This window comes from Mytilus galloprovincialis, chromosome 9 (assembly GCF_965363235.1).
Source record: "Mytilus galloprovincialis chromosome 9, xbMytGall1.hap1.1, whole genome shotgun sequence".
Lineage (NCBI taxonomy): Eukaryota > Metazoa > Mollusca > Bivalvia > Mytilida > Mytilidae > Mytilus > Mytilus galloprovincialis.
This window is the reverse complement of record NC_134846.1, coordinates 10,776,183-10,791,716: the sequence shown is the minus strand read 5'-3', so window position 1 is coordinate 10,791,716 and position 15,534 is coordinate 10,776,183. Positions and strand designations below refer to the sequence as shown.

Below are 15,534 nucleotides of genomic sequence, written 5' to 3'. Positions count from 1 at the left end.
TTATCAAAAGAAATATTACGCTACTCATTTGTGGAAAACATCTAAAAATCTGTTATATTGTCACAAATATTTGTGCCGATTTCACTCACCTGGAAAATGTTTGATAAATCTCTCAAATTGAATATATAGTGGAACTTGATAGCTGTTGGTAGGAAAGTAGTTGTCACTCTGGTATGGAGAGTTACTGCCCCCTGTATAATTGTTCCTGCATATTTCTGTACTCCACCAGCAAAACCGTTGATGGCGAGATGTTGTTGTAAGATGTTGGTATAGATAGTTGTTAAAGCATCTAAACTTGGGAAGTTGACGGAAAATACACAGAAGTGACGCTGAAATTGAACAAATGTTATTTTATCTAAAAAATTTATTCATTCAAAATCTTTTTAAAAAGTCTACATTTAATAGTTATCAAAGGTACCAGGATTATAATTTAGTATGCAAGACGCGCATTTCGTCTACATAAGACTCATCAGTGACGCTCATATCAAAATATTTATTAAGCCAAATAAGTAAAAAAGTTGAAGAGCATTGAGGATCCAAAATTCCAAAAAGTTGTGCCAAATACAGCTAAGGTAATCTATGCCTGGGATAAGAAAATCCTTAGTTTTTCGAACAATTCAAAATTTTGTAAACAGGAAATTTGTAAAAATGACTACATTATGCCAACACCAAAGTGTTAACTACTGGGCTGGTGATACCGCCGGGGACGAAACGTCCACCAGCATTGGCATCGACCCAGTGGTGTAAATAGTTATCAAAGGTACCAGGATTATAGTTTAGTACGCCAGACGCGTGTTTCGTCTACATAAGACTCATCAGTGACGCTCATATCAAAATATTTATTAAGCCAAATAAGTAAAAAGTTGAAGAGCATTGAGGATCCAAAATTCCAAAAATTTGTGCCAAATACGGCTAAGTTGATGACTAGAATTTTTTTTTAAATTGCATGTTTTCATACCAGAAATGTGCATTGCCTGAATACTGACAAGTATTTCTACATAAACATAAGCCATTTTGATTCCTATCCAATTTCTTCTGAACAGTGGATTGTCACTTTCAAAACTTAGAAATGCATTGTAATTCTTACCTGAAGTCGGGAATCAATAGTGAAACTACCAGCTGTTGGATTCATGCAGGCTACATACTGAGTATTGTGGATTTCTTTCAGTGACAATTTCTGCCTATCATACCAATGACCATGATCAATATGCTGTCGGATCAAGGTATGTGGTTGTACTGTGAAGTACTTGTCAACCTCTGGCATGTTCATATCGTCAACAAAATAGATCAGTCGTCTTGTTCCCGGAGGACCAAAGTTTCTACCAGCTTTCTTTTCTAATGGTTTCTCAAGTACACCTTGCAACATATGTGATGTGGTGTAGAAATTGAATGGTACATTAGCTACCATGAAATCTTCCGTCAAACTCCTAAGTTTGTCCTGCATGAGTACAGTTTTACCTGTACCTGCATTGCCAACTAACATTACTGGACGTTTCTTCTCAATCAACATGTCCAAAAAGAATTTGACTCTTGTTGTTTCAGCTGTGTGTACCAATGCAGCCTATTTAAAAAATAAATATCATGGTAAAAATAAATTCATTAAAAACTTAAACACTTATTTAGCTTATATCTTAAAAAGTTCACATCATAATGAACATGACTTATTTTGTGTGTACTAAGTTTCAAGTTGATGTGACCACAACTTCATGATAATCTATCTTAAACCAAAATTTTATCCTGATATTGGACGGACAAACGGATGGACCTATAGACAGTCAGACAGGAAGACATAATGCTCTCCTACTATCATAGTAGTCATAAAAGTGTTGATTAAATCAGACAACTAGCATAATTATCAATTTCATCTACCGGTACATAAGGACATGTAAAAATAAATTTTATTGAGATAAAGAAATGTTGTGGCTTGGCAGGTTTTATTGTTTTATTTTACAAACTTAATAATCACCCACAATGACAAATATTCTCCATTTCACATTTTTGACTGATCAAGTTAAGTTTCTGGGTTATCCATCATAAAACTTTACTTTGAGTGAATACTCGGAGTACAAAATTTCTACTAAAAACACAAAATCCAGTATTTTGATTGGTTAAATTCTGAGTCTGATAAGATAATCGTACTCAAAATTTTATGACCGCAAGCCCTGTACAGGTTCTTTTGATTTTACTTTAAAAAGGAACTAATTATTTTTTAAACTTTACCTGAAGTGGTATATCTGGGTCCAATTCAAATTTCTCAATTTTCTTTGTCCATGGTTCAAATTTTTTGGATTCTGAGTCTATGTAATAATCAAACACTGTACCAGCTCCTGGGAATTTAACAGTCTTAAATTCAGTAATCCACCATTTAGTGAATTCTACTCTGTAGTCAATCAGCTGTAATGAAAATAAACAATTTTCAAAAAGTTACACAGGAAATAAACAAACTGTGGGGAAAAAAATAAAGAGGAAATTAAATAAATATTTGATGAATTACATTTTTCTTCATTTTTGGGGTTTTTTTTTGGGGGGGGGGGGGGTATTATTGGCCAGTATTTAGACACCTACCCTGATGAAAAGCTGTGGCCAGAAATTCTTCCTTAATTGACAAAATGCTAAATTTTAATTTGTTCTCCGTTGGTCGCAGAAAAGTCTTGTGCTACCTTTCACATTATGTATTTTTATGGGTGCTTTAGTGTTATCATACCAGCAATTACCTGATCTTGGAACATAACAGCACCAAAAGCCCAAACACAGGCAAATACAAAGTACAACTCATACAGTTCTTTATTACAATCAGGTGGAGTGTTTTCTACTGTCAGCAGACATTCCAGTAAGAAGGTCAACATTTGAATATGGCTGACTTCGGCAACAGGTGTGATCTTCTTGAATCTAGTCCGTAGTACATCTAACAGGATAGGAACATATTTGTCAAACAGGATGGTCAAGTTAGCTCTTTCTGACTGAACTTCTCTGGTATCAATCCAACTCTGTACATATCTGATCAACAACAAAAATTAGAAATGTTACAATCATAAACTTTTAACACATATATCTGTCAAGCCTATTTGTTGTTCTGATAATGCAAATGTTGAAATTAAAATAGCTTATAAAAATAGTTATACAATTATTCAAAGTCAATTAACCATGACTGAATGAACAGGGCTAAACAATCTCCAACAATGAGATGTGCCAATACTTAAATACAACTGTATACCAAATATCACTGAAATCTCATAAGTCGTTCCCTTTAAACAAACCTAAACACAAACATTATAATGTAAACTATATGTAAAGTAGACCATGACTGAGGGGGTGGGGCCAAATAATCTCCATGGTAATGAGATGTGCCAATGATAATACAACTGCATACCAAATACCATTGACCTACCACTAGTTGTTCACCATAAACTAGACCTAATCACAAATTAATACATTGTTGACGACGCCAACGCTGGAAACAGCATACCTATGTCTCGCTTTTTGACTCCGTCAAGGGAGACAAAAACCAAACATATGTTAACCAATATTCTGGCAAAAGGTTAATTCTATCTTAATTATATTAAGAACTGTTTTAAAAATGTCAGATGCTGAAAAAATATTGCTTAGGTGTAACTTTAATTTTTATTAAAAAAACTCTTCATAAAATGTTAATTGGAATGACCACTTGCAAAATAATTGGTCAGCATGCATTTGGTTTAAGCAGAAAGTTGGAAACAATTCATATTTCAATGTTTGTTTTAATATTCTTCTTTCATAAGGCTGAGTCTAATCAAGTATATTGGAAAAGATTTTAAAAACATTATTCAAAACAAAAGAGACATTGACTAAAGAAATTTAAAAAAAGAAAGTTTCATATTCAATAGGGCTCTTCACGGTTAGTTCGGCCATATTGGATAGGGGGCAGATTTTCATAATAGAGGTACAAATAGTGTGAAAAACACGGGAACCATCATTCAAATAGAGCAGTTGCTAAGAAGCATGCATAGGATTTCCCATACTTTCACACTGTTTCCACCTCTTTCAAAAAAATCTGCCCCCTATCCAATATGGCCAAACTAACCGTGAAGAGCCCTATTCTAATGCAGGTTTTATCCACCACTTTGTATGGTTATCCGTTTATAATTTTATTATGCTTTAAATGAATGCTTCTTGGTTTAAATTGATCAGGTACAATTTATAAGTTTCTTAAAAAGTATGTATAACAAGAATGGATGCCCCACTCGCACTATCATTTTCTATGTTCAGTGGACCGTGAAATTGGGGTCAAAACTCTTATTTGGCATTAAAATTAGAAAGATCATATCATAAGGAACATGTGTACTAAGTTTCAAAATGATTGGACTTCAACTTCATCAAAAACTACCTTGACCAAAAACTTTAACCTGAAGCGGGACGAACGGACGTACTGACGAACGAACCGACGTAAAGACCAAAAAACATAATGCCCCTCTACTATCATAGGTGGGGCATAATAAAACAAAGCTATCATAGAGTATAATCAAACTTGGTCAAATAAATCTAACCTAATAGTATGGAAAATATTTATGTGTACTTACGGATTCCAACCCACATCAGTAGGGTTAATGAACAGGATACCAGCTCTAGACACAGTAGCAGGGGTAGCTGTCCTCAAGTGGCTGATCTCAAAAAGCAGTCTCATGCTATTAGTCAGTGGAATTCTCTCGTTACTGGCGAGTGTCAATACCTTGTTGTCATCCATAACAGTGTTGAGGGATTCAATCCACATGGGATCAATGTCTCCATCAAGAACAATCCACTTTGGACTGTCGGTGGTCATGTTAGCAAGATCTCTCATGATCACAGAGAACAAACCTAAACAATAAATTGGGATAATTAGTCCAGGAAAAGTTTTAGGGAAATGCTAATGATAATCAGCTGATTGACGTGATGTTCCAATCAGTTCTCCATTCATTGCATTTTTAAGTCTTTATCAATTATTTGTTATACAGTGAATCCACTGTAAATAGATTCCTGTGTTAACCAGAAATTGAACTGAACTATCAGAACAAACTTGGAATAGGATGCTGGCTAGTAAGTTTGTTCATCCCATTCACAGATATTCATTAGCAGAAATTAGAATTATTTGTATTTTCTTAACTTTATTTGTCCATTTTGTATAAATTTATAGATTATAAAGTTTTTTGGACTGAACAGCTTTAGGTTATGGTAATTGTTTAAAACTGTATGATGACCTCTAGATGTTATTTTTTTTTTGTGTTGAATGCGTACTGTCTCTGATATCTCAGCTTACTCATTTATGTTGTCCAAAACTGTATTGCTGGTCAGAAATAAGTAACCTGGTAGAATAGTTAGGACAAACGCAAAACTAAGAGGGCAAATATTATGGTCTGTGCTAAATATACCAAACCTTATTTGCTAACAACAAATTGATATATAGGTGTGGTTATAAAAAATAATAAGGAAATTAAAATCAATCATTATGATATATTATAAGTGTACAATCAAGTCGACTGAAATTTAAAACAAAGTGACTGAACGCTATCATTAAACAGAGGAAAACTATAAATCTTTCAAAAAATCTTCCCCGTATATATTTTGAATCACTTTCATTAGTAAAGATGAACACAGCAAATTATGCAAGCAAAAAAAGAAAATTATATAGCCTACCTGACTGTATGAAAGAAAAAAGAAGAAATATATGATAAATACACCATGACCCATCAATAAATAAAAGGAATAGGACTTGTATTGCCGCTCTTAATCAAGATGTGAACTAGCCTTCTAAAAGATAATACTTTAAACAATGGGTTAAAAAAAACATCTGATTTATTATCTTTCATAAATTCTATCAGAACTACTGCAACATTAAAGAAATATGTGAGGTTTTCATTTCAAAGTTTTAGACTGTCCAAAAATCAAATTTTTAAAACAATTTTGTGTGTAAAACTGTAAAGAGTACTTGTTCAAGATGTAAAGAGTGTGTGTTTTTTCTATTACATTTCACTTTATGATATTTCAATTAATATTTATCAAAATATCTTCTAACGATCTTTACATCTGGCAAACACTTCAATTTTTTGTTTTATTATACAATCTGATTTAAATACAGATCATGTGTCCTTCTTCACTTAAAAGGATTTGAAAACTATGATTTTCTTCCTGTTATAAACACATTTTTAGGATCCTCTGTTTTTTCAATACCGGTAATGCTGAATTAACACCATAAAAAATTTGGATACAGAAATTTCGTTTGTTGAGGTAGTAAATAAAAGGACTAAAACAAGAACTTTGTCAAATTCTTGTAAGTGAGGCAAGGACCTTTATATCAATCAGATTGATTAATCTATGTCTCCAAACTGGAAAAAATTATAAACTCTTAGTTTAGTATGTTTATTCTTCCCTATTCTTATGCACAAAGTTATTCTTCCCTATTCTTATGCACAAAGTTATTCTTCCCTATTCTTATGCACAAAGTTATTCTTCCCTATTCTTATGCACAAAGTTATTCAGAATTTCGTTTCAAATGAAAGAAATACATAACACACAGGAAGATATATTCTTGTCAGTGTAATTTTACAAAGAAATACTACTTACCATCTTTCCACTCTCTGGTTGCTGGGTTAATGATACCAAAAAGTTCATTGTTTGTGACAGCCTTGGGATCCAGATCAATGGCCTGTGGTTTCCGGCCAGCGTTTCTGTACGTCCTGATAAGGGAACCCCAAACTTTACTTTTACCAACACCAGCATTACCTAGACAGAAGACAGAGTGACGGACATCGAATAATTCCTGCAGTTGTACAACCTGTAGGTAAAACAAGATAGAATTACATTAATTTGAAATCAATGATATTTTTGAAACCATTACTTCAAAAAATAAAATGCGTTATTTTTCAGTAGCTATATCAAAATACGAGACTTGTGATTACTACAGAAGTTTTTTTGTTTCAAGAGAGTACGCACTTTATAACTAATATTTAACTAAGGCTCATATGAAATATATGCAACATGAAAGTATTTCTTGATGGGTTTGTTGACATCAGAGTCCTTTCTAGATCCAAATACAGATTTTAGGGCATAGGGGCGCAGCTTTTAGATGAAAGGTATAGTTTCTTGAAAAAGACAACTTGATCCTGTTTATTGATAAGAAATAATTGATTAATGTTTAATGTATTTTATTAAAAAAATTCCTAGAAAAAAAAACTAATAGGGATTTTCAGATTCCTATTAAAATTCATATGCAAGCAGAAACAAATCTCATTTATATAGTTTTAAACAGATAACCTACCTTCAGAATAAAGTTATCCTCTGGCTGAAGTTTCTGGTCAAGGACAGCTTGTCTGATTTTCTGTTCAAAATCCATGTCCCTCTTTCTTGGTACATTGAGTGCTGGGAACAGATCACCAATCAGACCCATGATAATTGGCACATCATCAGTAACAATCTTTGGAATGTTGAAATCTCTCAAGGCTCTCATCAATACCTAAAGTAGAAGACATGAAATTAGTGTTAATGTTTCAAAATATTTCATGGAATGCATAAATTGTCATGCTAAGCATACCAGCAGTAGTAATTCATAGATTCAGAAAACAGGAAGAAGGTGTTTGACTGATCTAATAAAGCGCTAACATGTTAATACTCATTACTATCTGATCAGATATATGAAGTCATTCTGTTAGGTAGTATTGGAGAAATGTGTGATTTTTTTTATAGATCATTCAAAATATTGAAAAATTCAAAGTTTCAGCAAAGTATAACATTTAAAAGAATGAAAGAAAACTTTAAGAGGTCCTCTGACATTTCTAAGCAGCATGTAGAAATAACATAATGTATTCCTTATCCATATTTAGGTAACTGTCTCTCTGGTATCAAGGGAGGTCTGAGTGGCCAAGTGATCTAAGCAGTTCTACTACTGTAACCACTTGCCAGTCAACACTGAGGTGGTGAGTTCAAACCCCGCTCCTGCGGGTGCACTCGACTCCAATCTTAATTGACTAGGATTGTCAGTTTTCCTATCCGAGGTCGGTGGTTTTCTCTGGGCACTTCGGCTTCCTCCACCTATAAAAACTGACCACCATGAAATAGCTCAAATTTGGTGCTTAAAAGTGGTGTTAAAACACCAACAATCAACAATCAATCTGGTATCAAGGTTGCATGATTGCCTCAAGTGCTGGAGGTCAATGGTTTTAATCACTACCCAGACTGCTTGGATCAGTCAGAATAATGTGTCAGAGTAGGGTGAAATGTATTCCTGCAAACTGTTACCTTTTGAACAAGTTCATAAAAAATCTGGCTCAAAGTGTCAGTCTTGTATAAAGCAGGGTGCACATTTACATTGAATTAACATGGTCGTGTCCTGAATATGCCTTTGGATGTTTAACAGACACCTATATAATCATCCATATTTAAGCTAACAAATTACAAAGTAAACACAACTCACCTGATCTTCTGGTCTGTCAGGATCACTTCTTTTCAATGAACCAGCCACTACTAGTACAGATTTGATGGCTCTTAGACCCCAATCGTAATGGTCCTGTTTAGACAAAAGTTCTCTACACAAAGTGTACAAGGTAATAAACTTTCTGGCCAAGAGACGTGCATCAAGGAAACCTTCAGCTACCAACATGATTTCACAGATTAGTTCAAAATCGGGGACAACCATAGCACATGGTCTGTAAATAAAAGATATTGTATTTATAAAAACATAATTTACATTACTTAAATATATATATATGTATGTACAGGAACTAGAATAAAATGCTTAGGTAATATAATTTTGAAACTTGGGGCTGTGAACAAAAACATAGTTTCTATCTCAACCTAATCTTTTCTTCTTTTTCAAACATAAAATATCATTAATGTTTGTTAGTTTTTGCTTTTGTTTATAATCTTATTTGTAACACACTGACTAACAATGTAAAGTAAGGGTTGTAGAATTTTTAATGTGGATTTCAAGATGTTTTGTTTGGCAATAAAATGTAGCACACTTTTTGTTTTATTGACTTTTCTTTTTCAACTAATAATAAATGATGTATGATACAAACTGCACAAAACTCACAAAATGTCAAGTACGTAAAACCCTGTAACTTTTATGTAACTTTAAAATTAATACTCAAATGTACCTGAATAAGGCCTTAAGATTTTCTGGTAACTCTGTTCTTCCTGCATAACCAGGGTTCATGGTGATGAACAGACCTACTGTCCATTTAAGTTTGATAATTCCTCCCTGGAAGTTGAATTCAGTTTTTTTTTCTCTGATGGCGTCCTGAATACATTTGACCTGTACGGCCACTACTGACAGCACTTCAACAGCTATACGGTTAAACTCATCAAAACAACCCCATGCTCCTGACTGGGCCAGACCCTTGTAGATGTTACCAATGGACTAAAAGAGTATAAGTGTAGGTAGTTATGTCAAAATAGCACAGGTTATCATATAAGAATACCTATTTGTGACAACTCAAATCTATCAATGATCTCAAAATATATTTATCAATACAATTTGTGTAATTTCTAATTATGGAAATAATTATTGTAATTGTAAGACTGTTTTTTTGTTGTTTTATCAATATAGCATATGTAAAGACTATTAAACAATGCTCATTACAATACTACCAGTAACTAATTAAGAGGTATGAACATCTCCTAAATTAAATAAACCTTTAAATGACCTTCAAGGTAAAGGTCAGCACTAAAGGCAATGGTCATTATCTTATTTATATATCATCTGAAACTGTTATGTTCATTCTAATCTGAGATAACAATTTTCGGATTTTTAAGTCTGATCACAAATAAACTTCCCACTGAAGTGACCTTACGCAGTTATCAACCAAGTAACCATGAATTTTACCTTGTAGTCCATCTGTTCTGAACAGTTAAACACATATACCATCACACCAAGAGCACGTCCCAAATCTTTGGTGGTCTCAGTTTTACCAGTTCCAGCTGGTCCAGCGGGGGCGCCACTCATGATCAAATGGAGAGACTGGGTAAGAGTGATGTAACATCTGTCAAAAAATGAAATGTGTGACTTAGGCTTTTCATTTAAAAAAAAAAAAGAAGTAAACGGCACAAAGTGTAAAAAAGTATTCTTTTGTAAACTAAGTTTTTTGGTTATTGTCTAATGGACATTTACCAACATTTGAACTTATTTGAAGATCAAAAAAATATTTCAACTATAAGCTACCAATATGCAATATCCATACACCATGTTAAATAGTATTGAACTATATTTTTAAAACAAATTCTTTAAAATGTCTTTGATAGAAGTAAACAAATAGATGTAAATACACTATATTTTCTATATCAAAACAATTACAATTACAATAAGATATCATGAGTTGCAGTACTTTAAAAAAAAAAGACAATTTATTTTGAAATGAATTTTTTAATAATAACGTCAGGAAACAAAATAAAGGGAGATAACTCTCTTTCAATAGAAGAGAAAACAACTAACCTATCAGTGAGTGGTGTGATGACAAGACGTGGTGTGTTGCCAAGATATTCATGAGAATATCGGAACTGAGCATCACAAATATTAGCAAAACAATCTCTCTCATTGTCATCCCATCTGTGACGAAGCTGACTCAGCCAGCTGAAGGCCTGGGAGTTGTCTACCTTCGTTGTGATTAATTTTGTGATGACATCACGAGCGTGTACATCGATAGTACAGATGGTCATAATCTTTTGACGATCACCAGAACTCAACTTTCCAATCAACATCTGGATAAGTGAATTCAATTGCTGGACCTAAAGTACACATATTAGAAATTTATATGAACATTTTTTTAAAATATATAAAAATAAAACCAGGTGCTCCGCAGGGCGCAGCTTTATACGACCGCAGAGGTCGAACCCTGAACAGTTGGGGCAAGTATGGACAAAACATTCAAGCGTGATACAGCTCTGAATTTGGATTGTGATCAAATTTTTGACATTACATGTTTGTTTTTTTTACACAAAACAAATGTCAAGATTTTACAAATCAATTAAAGATTTCTTCTTCAAACTTTTTAAATCTAAAATTAAATAGTTGACACAGCATAGGTTTCTGACACAGAATGAATGTGGTCTAATGAACTTAAAAGTTTTTTTTTGCCTTTGAGCAATTCACTATGCTGATGAATATTAATCCTCTCAAAAAAAATGTTTGAAGAAATTTTCTTTTTTATTTATGAAATTTCAAATGAGAAAAATTGAACCCAATTTTTTTAATCACATCCCCCTTTCCCTTATTCCAAAACTAATCTCAATTAAAATTTCTAATGGAGTTTGCAACAATAACTACTCATTTAAATACATCATAAAATATTAAGATGTAAAAAAACTGCTTGTTATCACTGAATGGTAAAGATTATTTTAATTTATCAGTTGGTAGTAAAAAGTGAATATACATTGTATATTGTATATAACAAAGATTTAAGTTGATTCCGGACAAAGAAAGATAACTCCAATTAAAAAAAAATCTTGCTATTGCACAATATTTTGCAATTAGATATTTCTTGCTTACTATTCTGGACAAAGAAAGATAACTCTAATTAAAAAAAAAATTGCTATTTCACAATATTGTGCAATTAGATATTTCTTGCCATTGCGTAATACTGTGCAATTGAAAAGACTTGCTATTGCACAATACTTAATATAATAATTTTAGATCCTGATTTGGACCAACTTGAAAACTGGGCCCATAATAAACAATCTAAGTACATTTTTGGATTCAGCATATCAAAGAACCCCAAGATTTCAATTTTTGTTAAAATCAGACTAAGTTTAATTTGGGACCCTTTGGACTTTAGTGTAGACCAATTTGAAAACAGGACCAAAAATGAAGAATCTACATACACAGTTAGATTTGGTATATCAAAGAACCCCATTTATTCAATTTTTGATGAAATCAAACAAAGTTTAATTTTGGACCCCGATTTGGACCGACTTGAAAACTGGGCCAATAATCAAGAATCTAAGTACATTTTTAGATTCAGCATATCAAAGAACCTAACTGATTCATTTTTTGTCAAAATCAAACTAAGTTTAATTTTGGACCCTTTGGACCTTAATGTAGACCAATTTGAAAACGGGACCAAAAGTTAAGAATCTACATACACAGTCATGACAGTTAGATTCGGCATATCAAAGAACCCCAATTATTCAATTTTGATGAAATCAAACAAAGTTTAATTTTGGACCCTTTGGGCCCCTTATTCTGTTGGGACCAAAACTCCCAAAATCAATACCAACCTTCCTTTTATGGTCATAAACCTTGTGTTTAAATTTCATAGATTTCTATTTACTTAAACTAAAGTTATTGTGCGAAAACCAAGAATAATGCTTATTTGGGCCCTTTTTTGGCCCCTAATTCCTAAACTGTTGAAACCAAAACTCCCAAAATCAATCCCAACCGTTCTTTTGTGGTCATAAACCTTGTGTCAAAATTTCATAGATTTCTATTAACTTAAACTAAAGTTATAGTGCGAAAACCAAGAAAATGCTTATTTGGGCCCTTTTTGGCCCCTAATTCCTAAAATGTTGGGACCAAAACTCCCAAAATCAATACCAACCTTCCTTTTGTGGTCATAAACCTTGTGTTAAAATTTCATAGATTTCCATTCACTTTTACTAAAGTTAGAGTGCGAAAACTAAAAGTATTCAGATGACGACGACGACGACGCAGACGCCAACGTGATAGCAATATACGACGAAAAATTTTTCAAATTTTGCGGTCGTATAAAAAAATAATGAAATTTTGTATGATTGCCAATGAGACAACTTTCCATAAAGACAACAAAGGACAAAGATATGAACAATTCCAGGGTTCTGTACAGCTTTCAACAATGAACAAAACCCATATATTGTATGTATAAAGCTATAATTTTCACCATTGTAACAATGAAATGTAAAATAATTTTAAAAAGAAAACATGTCCTTTTTTTTGCCTTTCTAGTATTTTTAATGTTTCTTATGTTGTATCTTTGTTAAAATGCTACATTTTAACTTTAAAGAATGATTCAATATCATGCTATATTTTACCTGTTTTTTGTTGTAATCTTTTAAAGCATTTTCATAACCTTCCTCCAGTCTAGCAAATGCAATATTAACTTCAGTTGTCCACCAGATCTGTGTGCCACACAATGCCACTTGAGCAGGGAAGTCAAACAGCCACTGGTCTCTTGGTTTTTCTTCATATGAGGAAACAGCTTCAGTCATCTGATGTCTGACAGTGCTACACTGGGCTTCAAGAAGTCTCATCAACCATACCTCTACCTGCAGAAAAGTCAAACATTTTTGTTATAATGGTATTTCTCATCCAATTAATGAGGATCTGGATGGAGTTTACATAATAGTAGGCTAATACTACACAACAAAAATGTTAAAAACTATAAAGTGAGGATCTGGATGGAGTTTACATAATAATAGGCTAATACTACACAACAAAAATGTTAAAAACTATAAAGAGTATAATGGGGTTAAAATTCAAAGATGAGAGTAATGGGCAAAACATCTCAAGATAGGACATAGAAAAATTAAATTAAAATTTAAAGAATACAGACATAAAGAATTTATCGTTGCTATTTTTGAAGAAAGTGGAAAAATCTGAAAATGTGATTTCGGGAACAGCTGCATAAAGATATACATGTATTAGATATCAGAATGTAAGTTCTATTTATTGCTATACTCACCAATGTAAGTTCTATTTATTGCTATACTCACCAATGTAAGTTCTATTTATTGCTATACTCACCAATGTAAGTTCTATTTATTGCTATACTCACCCAGAGTCATTATTCGCATTGTAAGAAAAACCTCACAATCATTTCTGAATTCACAGTAACCAATAGCTGTTTAATATGCTCTTCTAGACACCATAAAGACTACAGAACTATATTATAATAATGTACATACCTGACCATTCAAATCACATGCTTTTTCCATATCAACATATTCACCATCTTTGCTGTGCATGCCGATGGCAGATTTCAGTTTATTCCCTTTGCTATCTTCCTCAAACTTCAAGTTAGCCATGCTGTCAAAGAGTTTGGTCAAGTGACGAGCAACCTGAAAACAAAGACAACTAACTTTGAACTATTTTCTTAAGGCTATTAAAATATAAATGATTAATTGTTGGTGTTAAAAATTACTTTCAGCAAATTTGAGCAGCTTCTATTGGTAGAGAAAGCCAGGGTATCAAGAGAAAACCACAGGGTAGGAAATCTGGAAGTCAAATTAATATAACATATATATAAGCTGTAGTTAAGTTAAAAGATGAACTTGTCAACACATTAGCATGGTTTGCGTTTCTGTTGCCATGACAAAATATAGCATGGAAATGACACCAAATTTTGACTCTTTGAATTTTTTGTTATAAAATGGTGATATATATGTGCTCAGATGATACAATATTTTACAATTTCTATGCATCTTAGGACTCACAAATTTTGAAAATGATGAGTCCTCCAGACAGATTTTGATGAGTTCAGGACTCATGGACTGCCAAAGTGATGAACCTGTGCTCAATTAGTTTTAAAAGCTGTATCATCCTGATTTAAGATCATATTTTGGGTTTAAATTTTTTTGTTGGGTGGCTGACAATGACAATTTCAAAATTAACATCAATTCACAATTTTTCATTTGTAAACAACTCAGTTTGAGTGTTTAAGGTCTGATTTAAAAGTTTGAAGTTTATTTCAGCGTTGTAATTTATCTTGTGAATAGGTAAACCACTTTTATACTTACAACTGGTGGATTATTTCCATTAGACAGAATATCTAACAAATCTGCTGAAGAGCAGAAGTAAAATCTTGGGAATGCCAATCTCTTGGTCTCTAAATATTCGGCCAATGCCTTCTCACAGAGTGTAAGTTGCCCCTGAATAGCCTCTAGTCTGTCAAACAAGTTAGGCTGGTTAGTAGCATCAACAACATTCTTTGTCTTCTCCACTTCAGACACTAATTCCTGAAAAACAATAAATACAGAAAAATGTAGCAATAATTTTGGAAAAAAAATGACTGTGGATACATTATTATTTGTGGAATATCAATATTAATTTTCATAAATTTCATGTGTACAAGTGAACAACAAATAAAATGGCCAAGAAAGTAAAAGAATTCTTAAGGCTTGTATGCAGACTGGCAAATCATGAAATCAAATATCCATGAAAATTCAGTTTTTCCTTAATCGACGAAAATTGGTACCCACCAAAATAATTGAATCCATAATACACCAAGTTTTGAATATAGATTGCTTCATACATTTAAAGTTGTGAAGATGACATTAAGAATAATACAGCCATTCAAATTGTTAGTAAGTGATCTCAAGAGCTGTCATATGTGACACAAAAGAATTCAGTTGTAAGAAATCTATTTGTTTCAATATGAGAATTCAATGTGTATTTCTAGGTCTTGAATTACTGTTTCCATGCAAAATCACATTGAAAAGACTCTTAAACATGGCAATATTTCAAAATTTAATATGTAGTAATTCTAAGATGACTAGTTATGTTTGTTAGACCATGATCTGGTTGAATTATCACGGTGCAACTTTTTATCAATTTGATTA

At 32.7% G+C, this 15,534-nt stretch overlaps 1 protein-coding gene across 1 annotated transcript in view; it reads right to left on the bottom strand.

Moving 5' to 3' along the window:
* LOC143044387 (dynein beta chain, ciliary-like) overlaps positions 1-15,534 on the bottom strand; it is a 62,294-nt gene that overhangs the window by 18,821 nt on the left and 27,939 nt on the right. Inside the window, exons 20-33 of the mRNA XM_076216371.1 lie at positions 14,713-14,931; positions 13,882-14,034; positions 13,009-13,242; positions 10,439-10,731; positions 9,833-9,989; positions 9,105-9,367; positions 8,423-8,654; positions 7,271-7,465; positions 6,577-6,787; positions 4,557-4,833; positions 2,715-2,997; positions 2,221-2,394; positions 1,088-1,561; positions 90-329 (exon numbers count right to left, since the gene is read on the bottom strand). Of these exons, the coding sequence (XP_076072486.1) occupies positions 90-329; positions 1,088-1,561; positions 2,221-2,394; positions 2,715-2,997; positions 4,557-4,833; positions 6,577-6,787; positions 7,271-7,465; positions 8,423-8,654; positions 9,105-9,367; positions 9,833-9,989; positions 10,439-10,731; positions 13,009-13,242; positions 13,882-14,034; positions 14,713-14,931 (3,405 nt within the window). The remainder of the gene's footprint in view (positions 1-89; positions 330-1,087; positions 1,562-2,220; positions 2,395-2,714; positions 2,998-4,556; positions 4,834-6,576; positions 6,788-7,270; positions 7,466-8,422; positions 8,655-9,104; positions 9,368-9,832; positions 9,990-10,438; positions 10,732-13,008; positions 13,243-13,881; positions 14,035-14,712; positions 14,932-15,534) is intronic.